General features: G+C 31.3%; 1 protein-coding gene across 2 annotated transcripts; it reads right to left on the bottom strand.

The window, feature by feature from the left end:
* Positions 1-654: 654 nt before the first annotated feature.
* Positions 655-27,756, bottom strand: LOC130448352 (transmembrane 7 superfamily member 3-like). Of its 2 annotated transcripts, none has more exons than XM_056785682.1 (9): positions 27,632-27,756; positions 27,273-27,526; positions 26,815-27,159; positions 26,311-26,736; positions 10,831-10,998; positions 8,534-8,686; positions 8,211-8,471; positions 7,972-8,149; positions 655-1,058 (listed from the first exon to the last, which is right to left on the bottom strand). In XM_056785682.1, the coding sequence occupies exons 2-9, from the start codon at positions 27,337-27,339 to the stop codon at positions 1,004-1,006; spliced, it is 1,653 nt and encodes a 550-aa protein (XP_056641660.1). In that variant the 5' UTR covers positions 27,340-27,526; positions 27,632-27,756; the 3' UTR covers positions 655-1,003. The 2 variants fall into 2 exon arrangements, with proteins under 2 accessions (XP_056641660.1, XP_056641661.1); XM_056785683.1 differs by having other exon boundaries at positions 7,951-8,149; positions 27,632-27,723.
* Positions 27,757-27,782: the final 26 nt, after the last annotated feature.

The following is a 27,782-nucleotide window of genomic DNA, read 5'->3' as shown; positions in this document are numbered from 1 at the left end:
ATTTGTTTCTCTTTACTGAATGACAAAGAGCCTAACCCAGGCTTATGAAAGGGTTTCCAACAGTCCGAAGTAAACGTCGACGTTCCTACTCGAAGTTTTATTCTTTTTTATCCTTTGGGGCTTATCCTGGTCTCTGGACACTCCTTTTTCACACTTCTGAAGTTTAAATTGTAATCTGGATGACTATTGCTTCACTTTGCTTGCTAACTATTTCTTACTTAGTGTTTTTACTATTTTTTTCTCTTCCCTGATTGACAAAGAGACTGACGAAGGCTTATGAAGGGCATCCCAACAGTTCGAAGTAAACCTCGACGTTCCTATTCGAAGATTTTATTCTTTTTTATCCTTTGGGTCTCTAGACACTTCTGAAGTTGAAATTGTAATCTGGGTGATTATACTCCACTATTCTATTGATCAAATTTCATCAAACCCAAACGAAATACTTAATATTTATGGGCTAATTCATAAGATGATTAAGTATTTAGTGGCGTGGAAAAAGTATAGTGTACAACACGTGTATAAACTAAAGATTTCATATTTTAGATGATAAGTTACAAGCCGTATGTCATAATTATATGATGAACTATCCTACTTCCTCAATATATTATTTAACGTGTCCTTCAGGATTTATGGTTAGGTTAGGTTAAATAAAACTTTACAATTTTATAATATTTAATATCTTTAAAGAAAATATTATACAGAATTTTGTACAATCTTGAATAGTGTCTCATTTTAATTTGTAAATCCAGCTTTTCCCCCCTTCTGTAGTGATATTTAAAAAGTATTAATATAAATGTTGTGTATATTCTTGTTGCTGTGATTAATTCTTAAAATAATATTAATAACCTATAAAAATACATTGCAGTTCAAGTAGTATTAGAGAATAATTTCGTGTAGATGTGTATAGAAAGTTTGTGGAATAAATAATAAAAAAATATATATAACAAAAATATTTTAGACTTTTATTTTATCTATTATTTGATCAGTCTTAAAACATAGATATTTACATTCGGTAAAATCTGGAAGTTTTCACAACGTTATAGGGACCATTAGCCATCCTGTAAAATGGTATAACGATAAATTAGAAGTAATTTTTATAATTATCTATTAACCTTCCACACATCCTTTTCCTCACAAAACAAATGAACATATAGAAAGAAAGTGGAATAAAAAAAAAAGAAAATATCAAGTACACGTTTCGGAAATAAATTTAACTGGTTGTAGCTTTGGGATAGTAACCAATGGAACATAAATATATGACTTATCAGGTAAGTTCAAGACTCAACATGTTGCTAAAATCTAACAGCATTCCTATGAAATTTTTTAAAATTCTAATGAATAATCGAGGTAAAAAATTTCTGGAAATTTGAGGAAACAAAAATTATTTATCATAAAACTTATAAAAATTAAGCTGAGAGATATAACTTAATTATGGGGCAAACTATATAGATAAGCCTTAAGAATTTTAGAAAATGATATCTGAACTAAATACTTTTTCAGTTATATTTCAAAAAACAGTTGAGAACCTATTGGTCTATTGGTAATTATTTTTAGGACAAACTATATGGATAAGTCTAAAAACCAATTGAAAACAACCGAGAAAACTTTCGAATCAGGAGCTATGGCCCATTTCTGGAAAAACTCAATAAAAAATCAATTTTTTTCAATAAATTAATGTTTGAATATAAACATCACTGTTGTGTTTATATTTTTTCAAGACATCTAAACAAAACAAGTTAAAAAACTTTAAATCAACAGTTATGATCTGTTTCTGGGACAACTTTTATAAATAATACTGAAACAAATTTGAAAATAAATATCAAAGCTGGGACTAGTTGTCGGCCCAATTTGAAATAACAAAAATTGAAACCAAAATTATTTCAATTATAATTTTATATAAAACCAACAGAAAACGAACCAGATAACTTTTAATCTAGGAACTTCGACTCATATCTGGGACAAACTATATATATATATATATATATATATATATATATATATATATATATATATATATATATATATATATATATATTGATTATTGATTGGAAATATAAGTAACAACTGTATCCATATTATTTAAAAGAAACTAATTGAAAACAAGTTACATAATTTCTGATTAAGAGCTGATTTTGAGACAAAAAAAGTTTCAAATAGATATCCAAAATAGAAGCTAGATTTAGGATTCCTTTTTGGGACAAACTATATGAATAAGTCGTAGAATTTGAAATAAAATGAGTTGGAACCAAAGAGATGCGGAAATAATATTTTTTCATGAGACTAACAGAAAACAAATCAGATAACTTTTAAACAGGGAACTTCGATTCATTTCTGGGACAATCTATATAAATGTGAACCTTTTTTATAAATTATTGATTGGAAATATAAATAACTGCTGTATTTATATTATTTAAAAGAAACTAATTGAAAACAAGTTACATAATTTCTAATTGAGAGCTGATTTTGAGACAAAAAAAGTTTCAAATAGATATCCAAAATAGAAGCTAGATTTAGGATTCCTTTTTGGGACAAACTATATGAATAAGTCGTAGAATTTGAAATAAAATGAGTTGGAACCAAAGAGATGCGGAAATAATATTTTTTCATGAGACTAACAGAAAACAAATCAGATAACTTTTAAACAGGGAACTTCGATTCATTTCTGGGACAATCTATATAAATGTGAACCTTTTTTATAAATTATTGATTGGAAATATAAATAACTGCTGTATTTATATTATTTAAAAGAAACTAATTGAAAACAAGTTACATAATTTCTAATTGAGAGCTGATTTTGAGACAAAAAAAGTTTCAAATAGATATCCAAAATAGAAGATAGATTTAGGATTCCTTTTTGGGACAAACTATATGAATAAGTCTAAGAAGAATTTGAAATAAAATGAGTTGGAACCAAAGAGTTGCGGAAATAATATTTTTTCATGAGACTAACAGAAAACAAACCAAATAACTTTTAAACAGGGAACTTCGATTCATTTCTGGGACAATCTATATAAATGTGAACCTTTTTTATAAATTATTGATTGGAAATATAAATAACTGCTGTATCTATATTATTTAAAAGAAACTAATTGAAAACAAGTTACATAATTTCTAATTGAGAGCTGATTTTGAGACAAAAAAAGTTTCAAATAGATATCCAAAATAGAAGATAGATTTAGGATTCCTTTTTGGGACAAACTATATGAATAAGTCTAAGAAGAATTTGAAATAAAATGAGTTGGAACCAAAGAGTTGCGGAAATAATATTTTTTCATGAGACTAACAGAAAACAAATCAAATAATTTTTAAACAGGGAACTTCGATTCATTTCTGGGACAATCTATATAAATGTGAACCTTTTTTATAAATTATTGATTGGAAATATAAATAACTACTGTATCTATATTATTTAAAAGAAACTAATTGAAAACAAGTTACATAATTTCTAATTGAGAGCTGATTTTGAGACAAAAAAAGTTTCAAATAGATATCCAAAATAGAAGCTAGATTTAGGATTCCTTTTTGGGACAAACTATATGAATAAGTCGAAGAAGAATTTGAAATAAAATGAGTTGGAACCAAAGAGTTGCGGAAATAATATTTTTTCATGAGACTAACAGAAAACAAACCAAATAACTTTTAAACAGGGAACTTCGATTCATTTCTGGGACAATCTATATAAATGTGAACCTTTTTTATAAATTATTGATTGGAAATATAAATAACTGCTGTATCTATATTATTTAAAAGAAACTAATTGAAAACAAGTTACATAATTTCTAATTGAGAGCTGATTTTGAGACAAAAAAAGTTTCAAATAGATATCCAAAATAGAAGATAGATTTAGTATTCCTTTTTGGGACAAACTATATGAATAAGTCTAAGAAGAATTTGAAATAAAATGAGTTGGAACCAAAGAGTTGCGGAAATAATATTTTTTCATGAGACTAACAGAAAACAAATCAAATAATTTTTAAACAGGGAACTTCGATTCATTTCTGGGACAATCTATATAAATGTGAACCTTTTTTATAAATTATTGATTGGAAATATAAATAACTACTGTATCTATATTATTTAAAAGAAACTAATTGAAAACAAGTTACATAATTTCTAATTGAGAGCTGATTTTGAGACAAAAAAAGTTTCAAATAGATATCCAAAATAGAAGCTAGATTTAGGATTCCTTTTTGGGACAAACTATATGAATAAGTCGAAGAAGAATTTGAAATAAAATGAGTTGGAACCAAAGAGTTGCGGAAATAATATTTTTTCATGAGACTAACAGAAAACAAACCAAATAACTTTTAAACAGGGAACTTCGATTCATTTCTGGGACAATCTATATAAATTTTGAACCTTTTTTATAAATTATTGATTGGAAATATAAATAACTGCTGTATCTTTATTATTTAAAAGAAACTAATTGAAAACAAGTTACATAATTTCTAATTGAGAGCTGATTTTGAGACAAAAAAAGTTTCAAATAGATATCCAAAATAGAAGATAGATTTAGGATTCCTTTTTGGGACAAACTATATGAATAAGTCGAAGAAGAATTTGAAATAAAATGAGTTGGAACCAAAGAGATGCGGAAATAATATTTTTTCATGAGACTAACAGAAAACAAACCAAATAACTTTTAAACAGGGAACTTCGATTCATTTCTGGGACAATCTATATAAATGTGAACCTTTTTTATAAATTATTGATTGGAAATATAAATAACTACTGTATCTATATTATTTAAAAGAAACTAATTGAAAACAAGTTACATAATTTCTAATTGAGAGCTGATTTTGAGACAAAAAAAGTTTCAAATAGATATCCAAAATAGAAGATAGATTTAGGATTCCTTTTTGGGACAAACTATATGAATAAGTCGAAGAAGAATTTGAAATAAAATGAGTTGGAACCAAAGAGATGCGGAAATAATATTTTTTCATGAGACTAACAGAAAACAAACCAAATAACTTTTAAACAGGGAACTTCGATTCATTTCTGGGACAATCTATATAAATTTTGAACCTTTTTTATAAATTATTGATTGGAAATATAAATAACTGCTGTATCTTTATTATTTAAAAGAAACTAATTGAAAACAAGTTACATAATTTCTAATTGAGAGCTGATTTTGAGACAAAAAAAGTTTCAAATAGATATCCAAAATAGAAGATAGATTTAGGATTCCTTTTTGGGACAAACTATATGAATAAGTCTAAGAAGAATTTGAAATAAAATGAGTTGGAACCAAAGAGTTGCGGAAATAATATTTTTTCATGAGACTAACAGAAAACAAATCAAATAATTTTTAAACAGGGAACTTCGATTCATTTCTGGGACAATCTATATAAATGTGAACCTTTTTTATAAATTATTGATTGGAAATATAAATAACTACTGTATCTATATTATTTAAAAGAAACTAATTGAAAACAAGTTACATAATTTCTAATTGAGAGCTGATTTTGAGACAAAAAAAGTTTCAAATAGATATCCAAAATAGAAGATAGATTTAGGATTCCTTTTTGGGACAAACTATATGAATAAGTCGAAGAAGAATTTGAAATAAAATGAGTTGGAACCAAAGAGATGCGGAAATAATATTTTTTCATGAGACTAACAGAAAACAAACCAAATAACTTTTAAACAGGGAACTTCGATTCATTTCTGGGACAATCTATATAAATTTTGAACCTTTTTTATAAATTATTGATTGGAAATATAAATAACTGCTGTATCTTTATTATTTAAAAGAAACTAATTGAAAACAAGTTACATAATTTCTAATTGAGAGCTGATTTTGAGACAAAAAAAGTTTCAAATAGATATCCAAAATAGGATCTAGATTTAGGATTAATTTTTTGAACAAACTATATGAATAAATCGAAGAAAAATTTGAAATAAGAAGACTTGGATCCAAATAGTTTCTGCAACTAGAGAACTTCATATTTTTATTTCAAAAAAAATTTATAGAAAACAAGTTAGATAATTCTGAATCAACAGTTATGATGCTAGATGTTAGATTTAGGTCCCATTATTGGGACAAACTATATGAATACGTAAGGGACAATTCGTCGCTTAAGTTGTACCAACACGTAAGCGAAAAATGAGAACGTTTCAGTAGAGCAAAAAAATTGTCTGTGTTTGTATATCGCCGTCATTAATACACACGTACATTTTTTCTTGAGAATTTATGAAAATAGGTCGATCTCAAGATTGTTCTATCAGTTGTCTAGAGGGTGCATCTTTCGATTCCCTATCGAATGACGTACAGAAATCAAAAAAACATGTTTTGGACTTATTAGCCAAATTATAGCTGCCATTATATTTTAGGTTCATTTCTGGGACATACTGTATATATATATATATATATATATATATATATATATATATATTTTTTCAAAGTTTTGAAAAACAATTATTTGAAAACATAAATAACAGCTGTGATCATATTTTTTCAGAAAATTTATAGAAAATAAGTTATATTGATAATTTCAAATTAACAGTTATGCCTTGTTTCTGGGATAACCTTCATAAATAAATTTTAAAAAGAAAATAATTATCCAAGTTGGGAGCTAGATTTAGACCTCATTTTTGGGACAATCTATATTAATAAGTCAAAGAACAATTGAGAATAAGAAAGTTAGAAACAAATTAATGCTGTAAGTGTATTTTCGGTTCATTACTAGGACAAACTGTATATATATATATATATAATTCAACAGAAATTTCAAAGATTAAATGCTGTAATGATATTTTTTTTCAAAGAAAAAGTATAAAAAAATAAGTTAGATGATTTCAAATTTAAAAAATGTATTAATGTCTAAATAACTGGTGTGATGATAATTTTTTCAAAAAAAATATTTATAAACAAGTTGAATAGTTTTAAATTTATAGTTATGATTTGTTTTTAGACCAGCTTTTATAAATAAGTTGGTAAAAAATTTTAAAATTAATTGTCAAAGCTGAAAGCCGGATTAAGGCCGCATTTTTGGAACAAACTATATGAATAAATCAAGGAACAATTGAAAATAAAAAAACTTGGAACCAAATTATTGATACAATCATATTTTCGGTTAATTTTTGGGACAAACTGAATATATATATATGTAAGAGCTTCACGCAGGCCATTTAGTCCCATAGCATGGAAGTGATTCCCTTCCTCTATTTCCTATTTTCTGCTCTCGTTTTCCAGTCCTAAATTCCTCTTTTTCTCTTAGGTCTTCCATCACCTCTTCGTACCATCTTTTCCATGGTCTTCCGTTTTTTCTTGTTCCTCCTTGTTCTATGTACATCATTTTTTTTGTTGCTCTAAAATCTGGCATTCTCTGTATTCGGTTCAACAACCCTATTCTTTTGCTTAGTTGTACTTCTCCGAATAGATTTCTTATTTATTCTTCTCGGCCATAATTCTCCCCCCTTTTCACCTCCTAGTATTTTTCTTTTCCATATATTTAACTTCTCTCCCTCTGATTTATTAAGAATCCACGTTTCTCCTCCTTAGCACACTGTTGGTCTTATTGTTTTGTATAGATGTAGCTTCACCTTTTTGGAAATTTTTTTGGAACTTTTCGTCATCCTCGCTTTCAGATTTCCTCCACCATTGCTCTTTTCCTTTGTGGTGTTAACTTCGATTTATCTTCGTTACTCGTAGATTCACTGGTTCTGCCGTTTCTAGTAGTTGCGTTGTTCTTATTTTTAGGAGACAAACTGTATATATATATATTTAAAAATTGTTTGAATGTATAAATAACTGCTGGATTCATTTTTATTTTCGAACTGATATAGAATTAATTAGATAATTTCAAAGTGGGAGTAATGATCACTTAATTGGACAACAAAGTATGTAAAACAATTAAAAAAAAAGAATGTCCAATATGGGACTCATTTTTAGGACAAACTATATAAATATGTGAAACATTAATGTTCTAATAAACAAATAGTTACCAATTACCATAAAATATTTACATCGTGTATTGTCTTGGAGCAAAAATATCATGAATCAGTGGGGTAGTTTCTCTAGGGTTTTCAATAATATCTAGAAAACGCCTATTTGGTGGAAATGGCGGTTTACCCCTTTGATGACGTATCTGTATAAACATTCCAAAAAGTAACAGCCCTATCCATAATAAAACATGGAGGATATCTACAATAATGATGATTAACAGCCCAAAAATTGGGATTTTGATATTGATCTTTCAACTTACCTATCGTATCCATTGGTGGATCAATTACAGCTAGATTGAAATCGAGAACGGCTACCCTTCTATATGTATTGATCAAAATGTAAGGTAGATTACCACCTACGTAATAACTGAGAGCCATAACACAGGAATAGGAACTAAGATAACTCAAAGATGCGATATGAGCATAAGTTGCATTCGGTATAGAAACAATTATACATAAAATAATGATCAATAAGAACACCATCCAGTAATTGAAAGTTGTCATGAACAAATTCATGTCAGCTGAAAGAATAATTTATTTAATAACGAACATTTGCCATTTTTGTGTCACTTAATTGACTTACTTAAAATTGTATAGAAAAATAATGAAGCTGTTAAAAAACCGGACATTATTAACGCTAAATTGATTGTCAAAAACGGCAATCCGTATGTTTTCCAAATCAATAACCAAATTATACCGTAAATAAATCCAACAGTAAATGATGTAATAGTTTTTTCTACAATAAAACAAAACAAAGATAACCTAGATTATAGGACATCAGAATCCCAACAAATATTTTACTTTAAATGATAACAGTGGTCAAAAACTTTTTTTGTCACACGAAAACTTCGCATTTACTACGGCCAAACAATAATATATCAATGGAAAAAAATTGACACATCAGATTTCTTTGTGACATCAAGACAGAAAAATTACTAACACTAACAAAAAAAAATACCTTGATGTACAATTAATAGTTATGATTTTACGTGTATGTTTGGCTTTTGGTAAGCAGTAATTTCAGAATTTTTTTCCCTTGATAGAGCTTTTCTATTAAGGAAATGTCCTAATGAAATCTTTCACCTTGTTTGTCCCTCACAGCACCCAAATCCTCGGGGAAGAAATCCAAATGAGAATGCAGGATATGAAATTTTAAAGACATATTACATCCCAAAGCTTTGTATGAAATTATAAGTTCAGTGATAAATCTAATTTTCCGCTTTAGGAAATTTCGAACAACATACACAAAACATTTTCAGTCGACTTTTTCCACATCATTCAACTTCCCTTCAAAGTCTGTATCCTTCATTAGTTCCTGTATTTTTGGACCAACAATTATTCCTTCTTTAATTTTTGCATCGCTGAGTTTGGAAAATTTCTCCTTTAGGTGTAAGAGTCCACTGCCATCTTTAAGCATAGCTTAAATGAAATTTTTCATCAGGTTGAGCTTCAATTGCAACGATGGTAAAAGTATGTCGACAAGGTTCACTAAAGGATCATTTTTAACAGTCTTCAGTTTTGGAGAAAGTGATCCACGATTGGATACAGCAATATTTTGTGTAACCAAGCTATAGCCCAAGAAAAAGAGCTACGACTTCAAAATCTCCATCAATTTTTCAAACATGCTGATTGTATTGTTTCAAGATGGAACTTCATGTTCTCATGAGTCATATCAGAACCATGAGCAACCGGCACTGAACGACAAATGTTTCCTTTGTTTAGCAACACTGCTTTTAAGCTAGTTTTTGAAGAATCGACGAACAACTGCTATTGACTTGGATCATATTCAAAATTCAATGAATTCATCCAATCTAAATCATCTGATTTAGAAAAGTAAGGTTACGTCAATATGTCGGAAATAAGAAATTTTCGTACCAGGAGAAAGTAGTCGTTTAATCTAGACTCCGAAAGCTCAGCTTATTGTTTTAATAAATTCAAATCACGTACTAAATCGTTTAAATCACTTTGTACCAATAAATACGCTTCATAACTTGAGATACTTTATTGGGTTGACTAAGAACAAATTCCGGAATAGAAAAGGAATTCTGACTTCCTGCTTGATTTAGAGGCTTTGGCACAGGCATTTTGTACGATGGTCTGTTGGACGATGACAAGGTTGGGTACCGTACAGTGTGTTTGGACTTGGTTGTGACGCCTTTTATTTGAATCAAACAAAAATAACGATCAAATAACAAATAAATGGTATACCTACCAAAAGTCAAATGTCTAATTAAGCCCCCGAGCACGTAGGGCTCCACAAAAATACTAATTTGATCATTTTTTTTTTAAGAAATATTGAATTCGTAGTAAAGTTCTAGTTAATTTCCAAAAATTGTTTAGAAATTTAAATGAAATGTACGGTATTTAAAATTAAATGGATTTTGATTTATTTTTACTTCGAACTGATTTTGATTTATTTAGTGGGCCCTGGGTCGATTTTAGCCCCGGGACTCACTACTTCTTAATACAACACTGTTAAACCCAACCTAATTGAAGTATCACACACGATACACAACACATACGCCGACTGACGCCTGAATGTCAACAATTGCAGAGTGTGTAGTGCGAGTGCTGTCCGGATTAATAGAACATCTTCGCGGCATATTTACAATGAAACAAAAGTAACTTAGATAAATGCAATCTTTATATAGTGGCCTTAGTTAGTTATTTAAATAAATACAAGTAAATGAAGTCAGAAAAGATACGTGTCACAAAAAATTGGATGTGACTAAAACAAAATACAATTGTTTTCATCAAAACAAATAAAAGTCATCACAAAGTTCGTGTGACAAAAATAGTGTTAACAAATTTTCGTGATTCAGGAAATTTTCTACCAATTTTCGAATCAATATTTAGCTGTAATTAAAAAAATGCACTAACCTGTGATAGAGAGATATTCTTCCATTGAAATAATAAAATAAGTTACTAATAAACCAAAAGTGAAACTGACTACATAAACAGTTATCTTGAAAAACCGATGGCCAAAAAAACAAATAAAAACACCAAAAATTAACTGAACAGCACATAAAAACTTCCAGTGGACAGAAACTAGAATGAAATTAATCAATTTCCATACTTATAACTGCTGAAAATTATCTGATTATTGGTTAAATTACAAATTTTTGATTTATAGAAATACGAGCAGATTTTTTAATAAATTTATAATAAATATATGTAAAAATTGAATTAAATCGCGATCATTTTCTATAAGTTTCGACGTGGATTAAACCAACAGCAATGTGCCGATCAACTCGCTTCGACTATTGGTGATGGGGCACCATCTCGAGCCACCGCGTTTTGCTGGTTTTCCGAATTTGATTGTGGTCGCACTTCGTTACAAGATAGATTTCGTGAAGGTCATCCAAAATCGGCTATAGTACCAGAAAACATCGATATTGTGCATAAATTGATATTGCAAGATAGTCATGTGACATACCGAGATATTTATAGAGGCATATTTGAGCAAAAAGATTTGTTCGCGTTGGGTACCGCATAATTTGGCAATCGCTCAAAAAAACCTCCTGTCGATTGGTGCAAAGAAATGAAAAAAATTCAATCGCGGCGTCTATAAGAAGGCGATCTATGCATATGAACCCAAAACTCAACAACAATGGATTGTATGGGTCTTTCAAGAGGAGACAAATCCAACAAAAATTGTTCGCGCAAGAAACCACGAATGATCGCCTGTTTTTCGGAATAACTTGACATCTCGTCACGTAGAAGGCTCAATTCTAAATAGTACACCAGCATTTATTTACCAGAAATATTTTTAACACAGTGTTTAAAAATTGTGTATTAAACACAAGGTAAAATTGTCCGACAAAATAAGTGACACGTTCACCAAGTCCGACGACCTAAACATGTCAATTTTGAGCCTTATGGGTTCGTGATTAAAACACTATTTTTAACACAGTGTTTAAAAATTGTGTATTAAACACGAGGTAAAATTGTCCGACAAAATAAGTGACACGTTCACCAAGTCCGACGACCTAAACATGTCAATTTTGAGCCTTATGGGTTCGTGATTAAAACACTATTTTTAACACAGTGTTTAAAAATTGTGTATTAAACACGAGGTAAAATTGTCCGACAAAATAAGTGACGCGTTCACCAAAACCGACTACCTAAACATGTCAATTTTGAGCCTTATGGGTTCGTGATTAAAACACTTACTATTTTTAACACAGTGTTTAAAAATTGTGTATTAAACACGAGGTAAAATTGTCCGACAAAATAAGTGACACGTTCACCAAGTCCGACGACCTAAACATGTCAATTTTGAGCCTTATGGGTTCGTGATTAAAACACTTACTATTTTTAACACAGTGTTTAAAAATTGTGTATTAAACACGAGGTAAAATTGTCCGACAAAATAAGTAACGCGTTCACCAAAACCGACGACCTAAACATGTCACTTTTGAGCCTTATGGGTTCGTGATTAAAACACTTACTATTTTTAACACAGTGTTTAAAAATTGTGTATTAAACACGAGGTAAAATTGTCCGACAAAATAAGTAACGCGTTCACCAAAACCGACGACCTAAACATGTCAATTTTGAGCCTTATGGGTTCGTGATTAAAACACTTACTATTTTTAACACAGTGTTTAAAAATTGTGTATTAAACACGAGGTAAAATTGTCTGACAAAATAAGTGACGCGTTCACCAAAACCGACGACCTAAACATGTCAATTTTGGGCCTTATGGGTTCGTGATTAAAACACTTACTATTTTTAACACAGTGTTTAAAAATTGTGTATTAAACACGAGTTAAAATTGTCCGACAAAATAAGTAACGCGTTCACCAAAACCGACGACCTAAACATGTCAATTTTGAGCCTTATGGGTTCGTGATTAAAACACTTACTATTTTTAACACAGTGTTTAAAAATTGTGTATTAAACACGAGGTAAAATTGTCCGACAAAATAAGTAACGCGTTCACCAAAACCGACGACCTAAACATGTCAATTTTGAGCCTTATGGGTTCGTGATTACAACACTTACTATTTTTAACACAGTGTTTAAAAATTGTGTATTAAACACGAGGTAAAATTGTCCGACAAAATAAGTGACACGTTCACCAAGTCCGACGACCTAAACATGTCAATTTTGAGCCTTATGGGTTCGTGATTAAAACACTTACTATTTTTAACACAGTGTTTAAAAATTGTGTATTAAACACGAGGTAAAATTGTCCGACAAAATAAGTGACACGTTCACCAAGTCCGACGACCTATACATGTCAATTTTGAGCCTTATGGGTTCGTGATTAAAACACTTACTATTTTTAACACAGTGTTTAAAAATTGTGTATTAAACACGAGGTAAAATTGTCCGACAAAATAAGTAACGCGTTCACCAAAACCGACGACCTAAACATGTCAATTTTGAGCCTTATGGGTTCGTGATTAAAACACTTACTATTTTTAACACAGTGTTTAAAAATTGTGTATTAAACACGAGGTAAAATTGTCCGACAAAATAAGTAACGCGTTCACCAAAACCGACGACCTAAACATGTCAATTTTGAGCCTTATGGGTTCGTGATTAAAACACTTACTATTTTTAACACAGTGTTTAAAAATTGTGTATTAAACACGAGGTAAAATTGTCCGACAAAATAAGTAACGCGTTCACCAAAACCGACGACCTAAACATGTCAATTTTGAGCCTTATGGGTTCGTGATTAAAACACTTACTATTTTTAACACAGTGTTTAAAAATTGTGTATTAAACACGAGGTAAAATTGTCCGACAAAATAAGTAACGCGTTCACCAAAACCGACGACCTAAACATGTCAATTTTGAGCCTTATGGGTTCGTGATTAAAACACTCACTATTTTTAACACAGTGTTTAAAAATTGTGAAATTGTGTATTAAACACGAGGTGAAATTGTCCGACAAAATAAGTAACGCGTTCACCAAAACCGACGACCTAAACATGTCAATTTTGAGCCTTATGGGTTCGTGATTAAAACACTTACTATTTTTAACACAGTGTTTAAAAATTGTGTATTAAACACGAGGTAAAATTGTCCGACAAAATAAGTAACGCGTTCACCAAAACCGACGACCTAAACATGTCAATTTTGAGCCTTATGGGTTCGTGATTAAAACACTTACTATTTTTAACACAGTGTTTAAAAATTGTGAAATTGTGTATTAAACACGAGGTAAAATTGTCCGACAAAATAAGTAACGCGTTCACCAATACCGACGACCTAAACATGTCAATTTTGAGCCTTATGGGTTCGTGATTAAAACACTTACTATTTTTAACACAGTGTTTAAAAATTGTGTATTAAACACGAGGTAAAATTGTCCGACAAAATAAGTAACGCGTTCACCAAAACCGACGACCTAAACATGTCAATTTTGAGCCTTATGGGTTCGTGATTAAAACACTTACTATTTTTAACACAGTGTTTAAAAATTGTGTATTAAACACGAGGTAAAATTGTCCGACAAAATAAGTAACGCGTTCACCAAAACCGACGACCTAAACATGTCAATTTTGAGCCTTATGGGTTCGTGATTAAAACACTTACTATTTTTAAAACAGTGTTTAAAAATTGTGTATTAAACACGAGGTAAAATTGTCCGACAAAATAAGTAAGGCGTTCACCAAAACCGACGACCTAAACATGTCAATTTTGAGCCTTATGGGTTCGTGATTAAAACACTTACTATTTTTAACACAGTGTTTAAAAATTGTGTATTAAACACGAGGTAAAATTGTCCGACAAAATAAGTAACGCGTTCACCAAAACCGACGACCTAAACATGTCAATTTTGAGCCTTATGGGTTCGTGATTAAAACACTTACTATTTTTAACACAATGTTTAAAAATTGTGTATTAAACACGAGGTAAAATTGTCCGACAAAATAAGTAACGCGTTCACCAAAACCGACGACCTAAACATGTCAATTTTGAGCCTTATGGGTTCGTGATTAAAACACTTACTATTTTTAACACAGTGTTTAAAAATTGTGTATTAAACACGAGGTAAAATTGTCTGACAAAATAAGTGACGCGTTCACCAAAACCGACGACCTAAACATGTCAATTTTGAGCCTTATGGGTTCGTGATTAAAACACTTACTTACACTTACTATTTTTAACACAGTGTTTAAAAATTGTGTATTAAACACGAGGTAAAATTGTCCGACAAAATAAGTAACGCGTTCACCAAAACCGACGACCTAAACATGTCAATTTTGAGCCTTATGGGTTCGTGATTAAAACACTTACTATTTTTAACACAGTGTTTAAAAATTGTGTATTAAACACGAGGTAAAATTGTCTGACAAAATAAGTGACGCGTTCACCAAAACCGACGACCTAAACATGTCAATTTTGAGCCTTATGGGTTCGTGATTAAAACACTTACTATTTTTAACACAGTGTTTAAAAATTGTGTATTAAACACGAGGTAAAATTGTCTGACAAAATAAGTGACGCGTTCACCAAAACCGACGACCTAAACATGTTAATTTTGAGCCTTATGGGTTCGTGATTAAAACACTTACTATTTTTAACACAGTGTTTGAAAATTGTGTATTAAACACGAGGTAAAATTGTCCGACAAAATAAGTAACGCGTTCACCAAAACCGACGACCTAAACATGTCAATTTTGAGCCTTATGGGTTCGTGATTACAACACTTACTATTTTTAACACAGTGTTTAAAAATTGTGTATTAAACACGAGGTAAAATTGTCCGACAAAATAAGTGACACGTTCACCAAGTCCGACGACCTAAACATGTCAATTTTGAGCCTTATGGGTTCGTGATTAAAACACTTACTATTTTTAACACAGTGTTTAAAAATTGTGTATTAAACACGAGGTAAAATTGTCCGACAAAATAAGTGACACGTTCACCAAGTCCGACGACCTAAACATGTCAATTTTGAGCCTTATGGGTTCGTGATTAAAACACTTACTATTTTTAACACAGTGTTTAAAAATTGTGTATTAAACACGAGGTAAAATTGTCCGACAAAATAAGTGACACGTTCACCAAGTCCGACGACCTAAACATGTCAATTTTGAGCCTTATGGGTTCGTGATTAAAACACTTACTATTTTTAACACAGTGTTTAAAAATTGTGTATTAAACACGAGGTGAAATTGTCCGACAAAATAAGTAACGCGTTCACCAAAACCGACGACCTAAACATGTCAATTTTGAGCCTTATGGGTTCGTGATTAAAACACTTACTATTTTTAACACAGTGTTTAAAAATTGTGTATTAAACACGAGGTAAAATTGTCCGACAAAATAAGTGACACGTTCACCAAGTCCGACGACCTAAACATGTCAATTTTGAGCCTTATGGGTTCGTGATTAAAACACTTACTATTTTTAACACAGTGCTTAAAAATTGTGTATTAAACACGAGGTAAAATTGTCCGACAAAATAAGTAACGCGTCACCAAAACCGACGACCTAAACATGTCAATTTTGAGCCTTATGGGTTCGTGATTAAAACACTTACTATTTTTAACACAGTGTTTAAAAATTGTGTATTAAACACGAGGTAAAATTGTCCGACAAAATAAGTAACGCGTCACCAAAACCGACGACCTAAACATGTCAATTTTGAGCCTTATGGGTTCGTGATTAAAACACTTACTATTTTTAACACAGTGTTTAAAAATTGTGTATTAAACACGAGGTAAAATTGTCCGACAAAATAAGTAACGCGTTCACCAAAACCGACGACCTAAACATGTCAATTTTGAGCCTTATGGGTTCGTGATTAAAACACTTACTATTTTTAACACAGTGTTTAAAAATTGTGTATTAAACACGAGGTAAAATTGTCTGACAAAATAAGTGACGCGTTCACCAAAACCGACGACCTAAACATGTCAATTTTGAGCCTTATGGGTTCGTGATTAAAACACTTACTATTTTTAACACAGTGTTTAAAAATTGTGTATTAAACACGAGGTAAAATTGTCTGACAAAATAAGTGACGCGTTCACCAAAACCGACGACCTAAACATGTTAATTTTGAGCCTTATGGGTTCGTGATTAAAACACTTACTATTTTTAACACAGTGTTTGAAAATTGTGTATTAAACACGAGGTAAAATTGTCCGACAAAATAAGTAACGCGTTCACCAAAACCGACGACCTAAACATGTCAATTTTGAGCCTTATGGGTTCGTGATTACAACACTTACTATTTTTAACACAGTGTTTAAAAATTGTGTATTAAACACGAGGTAAAATTGTCCGACAAAATAAGTGACACGTTCACCAAGTCCGACGACCTAAACATGTCAATTTTGAGCCTTATGGGTTCGTGATTAAAACACTTACTATTTTTAACACAGTGTTTAAAAATTGTGTATTAAACACGAGGTAAAATTGTCCGACAAAATAAGTGACACGTTCACCAAGTCCGACGACCTAAACATGTCAATTTTGAGCCTTATGGGTTCGTGATTAAAACACTTACTATTTTTAACACAGTGTTTAAAAATTGTGTATTAAACACGAGGTAAAATTGTCCGACAAAATAAGTGACACGTTCACCAAGTCCGACGACCTAAACATGTCAATTTTGAGCCTTATGGGTTCGTGATTAAAACACTTACTATTTTTAACACAGTGTTTAAAAATTGTGTATTAAACACGAGGTGAAATTGTCCGACAAAATAAGTAACGCGTTCACCAAAACCGACGACCTAAACATGTCAATTTTGAGCCTTATGGGTTCGTGATTAAAACACTTACTATTTTTAACACAGTGTTTAAAAATTGTGTATTAAACACGAGGTAAAATTGTCCGACAAAATAAGTGACACGTTCACCAAGTCCGACGACCTAAACATGTCAATTTTGAGCCTTATGGGTTCGTGATTAAAACACTTACTATTTTTAACACAGTGCTTAAAAATTGTGTATTAAACACGAGGTAAAATTGTCCGACAAAATAAGTAACGCGTCACCAAAACCGACGACCTAAACATGTCAATTTTGAGCCTTATGGGTTCGTGATTAAAACACTTACTATTTTTAACACAGTGTTTAAAAATTGTGTATTAAACACGAGGTAAAATTGTCCGACAAAATAAGTAACGCGTCACCAAAACCGACGACCTAAACATGTCAATTTTGAGCCTTATGGGTTCGTGATTAAAACACTTACTATTTTTAACACAGTGTTTAAAAATTGTGTATTAAACACGAGGTAAAATTGTCCGACAAAATAAGTAACGCGTTCACCAAAACCGACGACCTAAACATGTCAATTTTGAGCCTTATGGGTTCGTGATTAAAACACTTACTATTTTTAACACAGTGTTTTAAAATTGTGTATTAAACACGAGGTAAAATTGTCCGACAAAATAAGTAACGCGTTCACCAAAACCGACGACCTAAACATGTCAATTTTGAGCCTTATGGGTTCGTGATTAAAACACTATTTTTAACACAGTGTTTAAAAATTGTGTATTAAACACGAGGTAAAATTGTCTGACAAAATAAGTGACGCGTTCACCAAAACCGACGACCTAAACATGTCAATTTTGAGCCTTATGGGTTCGTGATTAAAACACTTACTATTTTTAACACAGTGTTTAAAAATTGTGTATTAAACACGAGGTAAAATTGTCCGACAAAATAAGTAACGCGTTCACCAAAACCGACGACCTAAACATGTCAATTTTGAGCCTTATGGGTTCGTGATTAAAACACTTACTATTTTTAACACAGTGCTTAAAAATTGTGTATTAAACACGAGGTAAAATTGTCCGACAAAATAAGTAACGCGTCACCAAAACCGACGACCTAAACATGTCAATTTTGAGCCTTATGGGTTCGTGATTAAAACACTTACTATTTTTAACACAGTGTTTAAAAATTGTGTATTAAACACGAGGTAAAATTGTCCGACAAAATAAGTGACGCGTTCACCAAAACCGACGACCTAAACATGTCAATTTTGAGCCTTATGGGTTCGTGATTAAAACACTTACTATTTTTAACACAGTGTTTAAAAATTGTGTATTAAACACGAGGTAAAATTGTCCGACAAAATAAGTAACGCGTTCACCAAAACCGACGACCTAAACATGTCAATTTTGAGCCTTATGGGTTCGTGATTAAAACACTTACTATTTTTAACACAATGTTTAAAAATTGTGTATTAAACACGAGGTAAAATTGTCCGACAAAATAAGTAACGCGTTCACCAAAACCGACGACCTAAACATGTCAATTTTGAGCCTTATGGGTTCGTGATTAAAACACTCACTATTTTTAACACAGTGTTTAAAAATTGTGTATTAAACACGAGGTAAAATTGTCTGACAGACAAAATAAGTGACGCGTTCACCAAAACCGACGACCTAAACATGTCAATTTTGAGCCTTATGGGTTCGTGATTAAAACACTTACTTACACTTACTATTTTTAACACAGTGTTTAAAAATTGTGTATTAAACACGAGGTAAAATTGTCCGACAAAATAACTAACGCGTTTACCAAAACCGACGACCTAAACATGTCAATTTTGAGCCTTATGGGTTCGTGATTAAAACACTTACTTACACTTACTATTTTTAACACAGTGTTTAAAAATTGTGTATTAAACACGAGGTAAAATTGTCCGACAAAATAAGTAACGCGTTCACCAAAACCGACGACCTAAACATGTCAATTTTGAGCCTTATGGGTTCGTGATTAAAACACTTACTATTTTTAACACAGTGTTTAAAAATTGTGTATTAAACACGAGGTAAAATTGTCCGACAAAATAAGTAACGCGTTCACCAAAACCGACGACCTAAACATGTCAATTTTGAGCCTTATGGATTCGTGATTAAAACACTTACTATTTTTAACACAGTGTTTTAAAATTGTGTATTAAACACGAGGTAAAATTGTCCGACAAAATAAGTAACGCGTCACCAAAACCGACGACCTAAACATGTCAATTTTGAGCCTTATGGGTTCGTGATTAAAACACTTACTATTTTTAACACAGTGTTTAAAAATTGTGTATTAAACACGAGGTAAAATTGTCCGACAAAATAAGTAACGCGTTCACCAAAACCGACGACCTAAACATGTCAATTTTGAGCCTTATGGGTTCGTGATTAAAACACTTACTATTTTTAACACAATGTTTAAAAATTGTGTATTAAACACGAGGTAAAATTGTCCGACAAAATAAGTAACGCGTTCACCAAAACCGACGACCTAAACATGTCAATTTTGAGCCTTATGGGTTCGTGATTAAAACACTTACTATTTTTAACACAGTGTTTAAAAATTGTGTATTAAACACGAGGTAAAATTGTCTGACAGACAAAATAAGTGACGCGTTCACCAAAACCGACGACCTAAACATGTCAATTTTGAGCCTTATGGGTTCGTGATTAAAACACTTACTTACACTTACTATTTTTAACACAGTGTTTAAAAATTGTGTATTAAACACGAGGTAAAATTGTCCGACAAAATAACTAACGCGTTCACCAAAACCGACGACCTAAACATGTCAATTTTGAGCCTTATGGGTTCGTGATTAAAACACTTACTTACACTTACTATTTTTAACACAGTGTTTAAAAATTGTGTATTAAACACGAGGTAAAATTGTCCGACAAAATAAGTGACGCGTTCACCAAAACCGACGACCTAAACATGTCAATTTTGAGCCTTATGGGTTCGTGATTAAAACACTTACTATTTTTAACACAGTGTTTAAAAATTGTGTATTAAACACGAGGTAAAATTGTCCGACAAAATAAGTAACGCGTTCACCAAAACCGACGACCTAAACATGTCAATTTTGAGCCTTATGGGTTCGTGATTAAAACACTTACTATTTTTAACACAGTGTTTAAAAATTGTGTATTAAACACGAGGTAAAATTGTCTGACAAAATAAGTGACGCGTTCACCAAAACCGACGACCTAAACATGTCAATTTTGAGCCTTATGGGTTCGTGATTAAAACACTTACTATTTTTAACACAGTGTTTAAAAATTGTGTATTAAACACGAGGTAAAATTGTCCGACAAAATAAGTAACGCGTTCACCAAAACCGACGACCTAAACATGTCAATTTTGAGCCTTATGGGTTCGTGATTAAAACACTTACTATTTTTAACACAGTGTTTAAAAATTGTGTATTAAACACGAGGTAAAATTGTCCGACAAAATAAGTGACGCGTTCACCAAAACCGACGACCTAAACATGTCAATTTTGAGCCTTATGGGTTCGTGATTAAAACACTTACTATTTTTAACACAGTGTTTAAAAATTGTGTATTAAACACGAGGTAAAATTGTCCGACAAAATAAGTAACGCGTTCACCAAAACCGACGACCTAAACATGTCAATTTTGAGCCTTATGGGTTCGTGATTAAAACACTTACTATTTTTAACACAATGTTTAAAAATTGTGTATTAAACACGAGGTAAAATTGTCCGACAAAATAAGTAACGCGTTCACCAAAACCGACGACCTAAACATGTCAATTTTGAGCCTTATGGGTTCGTGATTAAAACACTCACTATTTTTAACACAGTGTTTAAAAATTGTGTATTAAACACGAGGTAAAATTGTCTGACAGACAAAATAAGTGACGCGTTCACCAAAACCGACGACCTAAACATGTCAATTTTGAGCCTTATGGGTTCGTGATTAAAACACTTACTTACACTTACTATTTTTAACACAGTGTTTAAAAATTGTGTATTAAACACGAGGTAAAATTGTCCGACAAAATAACTAACGCGTTTACCAAAACCGACGACCTAAACATGTCAATTTTGAGCCTTATGGGTTCGTGATTAAAACACTTACTTACACTTACTATTTTTAACACAGTGTTTAAAAATTGTGTATTAAACACGAGGTAAAATTGTCCGACAAAATAAGTAACGCGTTCACCAAAACCGACGACCTAAACATGTCAATTTTGAGCCTTATGGGTTCGTGATTAAAACACTTACTATTTTTAACACAGTGTTTAAAAATTGTGTATTAAACACGAGGTAAAATTGTCCGACAAAATAAGTAACGCGTTCACCAAAACCGACGACCTAAACATGTCAATTTTGAGCCTTATGGATTCGTGATTAAAACACTTACTATTTTTAACACAGTGTTTTAAAATTGTGTATTAAACACGAGGTAAAATTGTCCGACAAAATAAGTAACGCGTCACCAAAACCGACGACCTAAACATGTCAATTTTGAGCCTTATGGGTTCGTGATTAAAACACTTACTATTTTTAACACAGTGTTTAAAAATTGTGTATTAAACACGAGGTAAAATTGTCCGACAAAATAAGTAACGCGTTCACCAAAACCGACGACCTAAACATGTCAATTTTGAGCCTTATGGGTTCGTGATTAAAACACTTACTATTTTTAACACAATGTTTAAAAATTGTGTATTAAACACGAGGTAAAATTGTCCGACAAAATAAGTAACGCGTTCACCAAAACCGACGACCTAAACATGTCAATTTTGAGCCTTATGGGTTCGTGATTAAAACACTTACTATTTTTAACACAGTGTTTAAAAATTGTGTATTAAACACGAGGTAAAATTGTCTGACAGACAAAATAAGTGACGCGTTCACCAAAACCGACGACCTAAACATGTCAATTTTGAGCCTTATGGGTTCGTGATTAAAACACTTACTTACACTTACTATTTTTAACACAGTGTTTAAAAATTGTGTATTAAACACGAGGTAAAATTGTCCGACAAAATAACTAACGCGTTCACCAAAACCGACGACCTAAACATGTCAATTTTGAGCCTTATGGGTTCGTGATTAAAACACTTACTTACACTTACTATTTTTAACACAGTGTTTAAAAATTGTGTATTAAACACGAGGTAAAATTGTCCGACAAAATAAGTGACGCGTTCACCAAAACCGACGACCTAAACATGTCAATTTTGAGCCTTATGGGTTCGTGATTAAAACACTTACTATTTTTAACACAGTGTTTAAAAATTGTGTATTAAACACGAGGTAAAATTGTCCGACAAAATAAGTAACGCGTTCACCAAAACCGACGACCTAAACATGTCAATTTTGAGCCTTATGGGTTCGTGATTAAAACACTTACTATTTTTAACACAGTGTTTAAAAATTGTGTATTAAACACGAGGTAAAATTGTCTGACAAAATAAGTGACGCGTTCACCAAAACCGACGACCTAAACATGTCAATTTTGAGCCTTATGGGTTCGTGATTAAAACACTTACTATTTTTAACACAGTGTTTAAAAATTGTGTATTAAACACGAGGTAAAATTGTCCGACAAAATAAGTAACGCGTTCACCAAAACCGACGACCTAAACATGTCAATTTTGAGCCTTATGGGTTCGTGATTAAAACACTTACTATTTTTAACACAGTGTTTAAAAATTGTGTATTAAACACGAGGTAAAATTGTCCGACAAAATAAGTGACGCGTTCACCAAAACCGACGACCTAAACATGTCAATTTTGAGCCTTATGGGTTCGTGATTAAAACACTTACTATTTTTAACACAGTGTTTAAAAATTGTGTATTAAACACGAGGTAAAATTGTCCGACAAAATAAGTAACGCGTTCACCAAAACCGACGACCTAAACATGTCAATTTTGAGCCTTATGGGTTCGTGATTAAAACACTTACTATTTTTAACACAGTGTTTAAAAATTGTGTATTAAACACGAGGTAAAATTGTCTGACAAAATAAGTGACGCGTTCACCAAAACCGACGACCTAAACATGTCAATTTTGAGCCTTATGGGTTCGTGATTAAAACACTTACTATTTTTAACACAGTGTTTAAAAATTGTGTATTAAACACGAGGTAAAATTGTCCGACAAAATAAGTAACGCGTTCACCAAAACCGACGACCTAAACATGTCAATTTTGAGCCTTATGGGTTCGTGATTAAAACACTTACTATTTTTAACACAGTGTTTAAAAATTGTGTATTAAACACGAGGTAAAATTGTCCGACAAAATAAGTGACGCGTTCACCAAAACCGACGACCTAAACATGTCAATTTTGAGCCTTATGGGTTCGTGATTAAAACACTTACTATTTTTAACACAGTGTTTAAAAATTGTGTATTAAACACGAGGTAAAATTGTCCGACAAAATAAGTAACGCGTTCACCAAAACCGACGACCTAAACATGTCAATTTTGAGCCTTATGGGTTCGTGATTAAAACACTTACTATTTTTAACACAGTGTTTAAAAATTGTGTATTAAACACGAGGTAAAATTGTCTGACAAAATAAGTGACGCGTTCACCAAAACCGACGACCTAAACATGTCAATTTTGAGCCTTATGGGTTCGTGATTAAAACACTTACTATTTTTAACACAGTGTTTAAAAATTGTGTATTAAACACGAGGTAAAATTGTCCGACAAAATAAGTAACGCATTCACCAAAACCGACGACCTAAACATGTCAATTTTGAGCCTTATGGGTTCGTGATTAAAACACTTACTATTTTTAACACAGTGTTTAAAAATTGTGTATTAAACACGAGGTAAAATTGTCCGACAAAATAAGTGACGCGTTCACCAAAACCGACGACCTAAACATGTCAATTTTGAGCCTTGTGGGTTCGTGATTAAAACACTTACTATTTTTAACAGTGTTTAAAAATTGTGTATTAAACACGAGGTAAAATTGTCCGACAAAATAAGTAACGCGTTCACCAAAACCGACGACCTAAACATGTCAATTTTGAGCCTTATGGGTTCGTGATTAAAACACTTACTATTTTTAACACAGTGTTTAAAAATTGTGTATTAAACACGAGGTAAAATTGTCTGACAAAATAAGTGACGCGTTCACCAAAACCGACGACCTAAACATGTCAATTTTGAGCCTTATGGGTTCGTGATTAAAACACTTACTATTTTTAACACAGTGTTTAAAAATTGTGTATTAAACACGAGGTAAAATTGTCCGACAAAATAAGTGACGCGTTCACCAAAACCGACGACCTAAACATGTCAATTTTGAGCCTTGTGGGTTCGTGATTAAAACACTTACTATTTTTAACAGTGTTTAAAAATTGTGTATTAAACACGAGGTAAAATTGTCCGACAAAATAAGTGACACGTTCACCAAGTCCGACGACCTAAACATGTCAATTTTGAGCCTTATGGGTTCGTGATTAAAACACTTACTATTTTTAACACAGTGTTTAAAAATTGTGTATTAAACACGAGGTAAAATTGTCTGACAAAATAAGTGACGCGTTCACCAAAACCGACGACCTAAACATGTCAATTTTGAGCCTTATGGGTTCGTGATTAAAACACTTACTATTTTTAACACAGTGTTTAAAAATTGTGTATTAAACACGAGGTAAAATTGTCCGACAAAATAAGTGACACGTTCACCAAAACCGACGACCTAAACATGTCAATTTTGAGCCTTATGGGTTCGTGATTAAAACACTTACTATTTTTAACAGTGTTTAAAAATTGTGTATTAAACACGAGGTAAAATTGTCCGACAAAATAAGTGACACGTTCACCAAGTCCGACGACCTAAACATGTCAATTTTGAGCCTTATGGGTTCGTGATTATTACTTGTTGGACAAAAGTACCAAGTACCAAAAATGATAAAAATTATGTCTTTTTTTCGGTGCTTTTTTCAGTATAAATATTGATTAAAAAGCATTCACATAGCAGCAACGAAAGAGCGTAATTTTTTAAGTACTCTTCAGAACGTAACGTAAAAAACAGAAATTAAGGAATCTGCAATCGGAGAAAAGTTAGCTAAACTTTCTGGGATTAATTTTGAGAAAAATATCGAAAAAATCTTTAAAAAAATGTTCACCATTTTTTTATAGTAGTTAAAAATATATACACGTCTATTTTGAACCTTACCATTTTTATCGTCACTACTAAATAATTTCATATAAAATATTGTGGTGATGTTGTCAATTATTTCAAAAAGTTCTAATAAAACCTTTGGTACTTTTGTCCAACAAATTATAATCCCAAACCCATAAGGCTCAAAACTGACGTGTTTCAGTCGTCGGACTTGGCGAGCGCGTCACTTATTTTGTCTGTCTAGTGGTTATGCTACATAATCTTCTCATTAAAATTAAAAAATAAAGTGTTATTATCATAAACCCTGAACGATGACCAATGACTTATTTAGATAGTTCCCAAAAGCAAGCTCGCTGCTTTTGTAATGCGCAGTATGAATACACAAAAGTGTTATAATCATGAAGTCGACTAGACTCCATGGACTATTACTTAATTATATATAAATCAGTTAACTTAAATCAATATAATCAATAATTTAAATATATATTTGAAACATACCTGGACCAAGGCAACTTTCTTTCCATTGGGATACGTCACAGCCATACGAAACAGCAGGCACATAAACTGAGGATCGATTATTATAATTTGTAATTATTGCAAATATTTCTCCTGTACCAATATAGGAACTGTATAATCTCGAGAACTTTCCTGTGCTAAGAGTATCCGGTACTTTTCTACCATATTTTAAAATACCATCAACAGTTAACACTTTTTCAAGACCATTAAAATATGATTCCATAGAATTATCATAATCATTCAAAAACATATGAAACATATTAGTTTGAATCGAATTGTTAACACATGAGATGCCATTATAAGACGGAGGTTGACTATTGACTTTAATCATACTATCAGTATATTGTATTGATTGATAAGGGGCCACTGTGGTCCCAAAAGAGAGGTTACAACCTCCCGGTATAGGATCTAAAAAAATACTTTATCAATCACTTCCTCTATTAAATATATCCCTGTATGTGTAAAAATGAAATTTAATTTTTTTACCTGTCGCATCATAAATATTTAAAACTATTAAACTCTGTAATGAATCGCTGATTTTATTATTTCTGAATAAATAAAAAACGGCACTATTATTTTTTGATTGTGAATACAACCCAATATTTGTTCCCGTAACATATGAACCGTAATTCAAATTATAATCATTGGATAAAGTCACATTTTCGATGTAAGTATGAATTTGAATAATAAAGAAACCAACATCATTTTGTATATTATCAATATATATGGTTGTGTTATTCTTGATGTCAAAATATCGTTTAAACACATTGTATTCGTTTTGGTTCGGATGGTATGAAGAAACATCTAAATAGAGTTTGTCTTCACAATATACTAAAATAAAAAAGTTAGGTTATGTTTAGAATATAGATTCTAAATTAATTATCTATAACAGTTGATCTTAAAAAAAAATACGTATTTCTTCAAGATAAAAATGTTTTACTCACCAAATTGCGATAATATACACAAGTGACCTAATGCTATAATAAACTTAATAATACGTAATCGATCCATACCAGTTATACTACATATAAAAAAACTGTGGAAGTTCTGAATCAAATTCACAGCCAATTAAAACGATATTATTTCATTTTTATTTTATGTCAATAAAATATCATACTCTATTTTTAATAAAGATTAATAAAAAGTAACAAAAGCCAACCAAATTAATGTTGCCAGTTATGTTTGAACTGATTTTCATCTAAAAATTAGCAGTTATACAATTAAATTTAGTATTTGAATTGATAGCTGGAGACAAAAATATTTAAAATAATATGCAGCTCTAAATAGATATACAACAACGTACCAATTGCAATTAAAAATTAATATATAGTTGTATGATGATAAATTTTGACATAATTTAGTTTAATTTTAGTGTAATTTTAGTACCACTTGGCAACCAGTAACTTCAAGCATAGAATTAATGTACACGTCAGTTCTTCTAGTAACCACTAGAG

This window comes from Diorhabda sublineata, chromosome 8 (assembly GCF_026230105.1).
Source record: "Diorhabda sublineata isolate icDioSubl1.1 chromosome 8, icDioSubl1.1, whole genome shotgun sequence".
Taxonomy (NCBI): domain Eukaryota; kingdom Metazoa; phylum Arthropoda; class Insecta; order Coleoptera; family Chrysomelidae; genus Diorhabda; species Diorhabda sublineata.
Note: the sequence above shows the minus strand (reverse complement) of the source record. Positions and strands in the feature narration are given on the sequence as shown.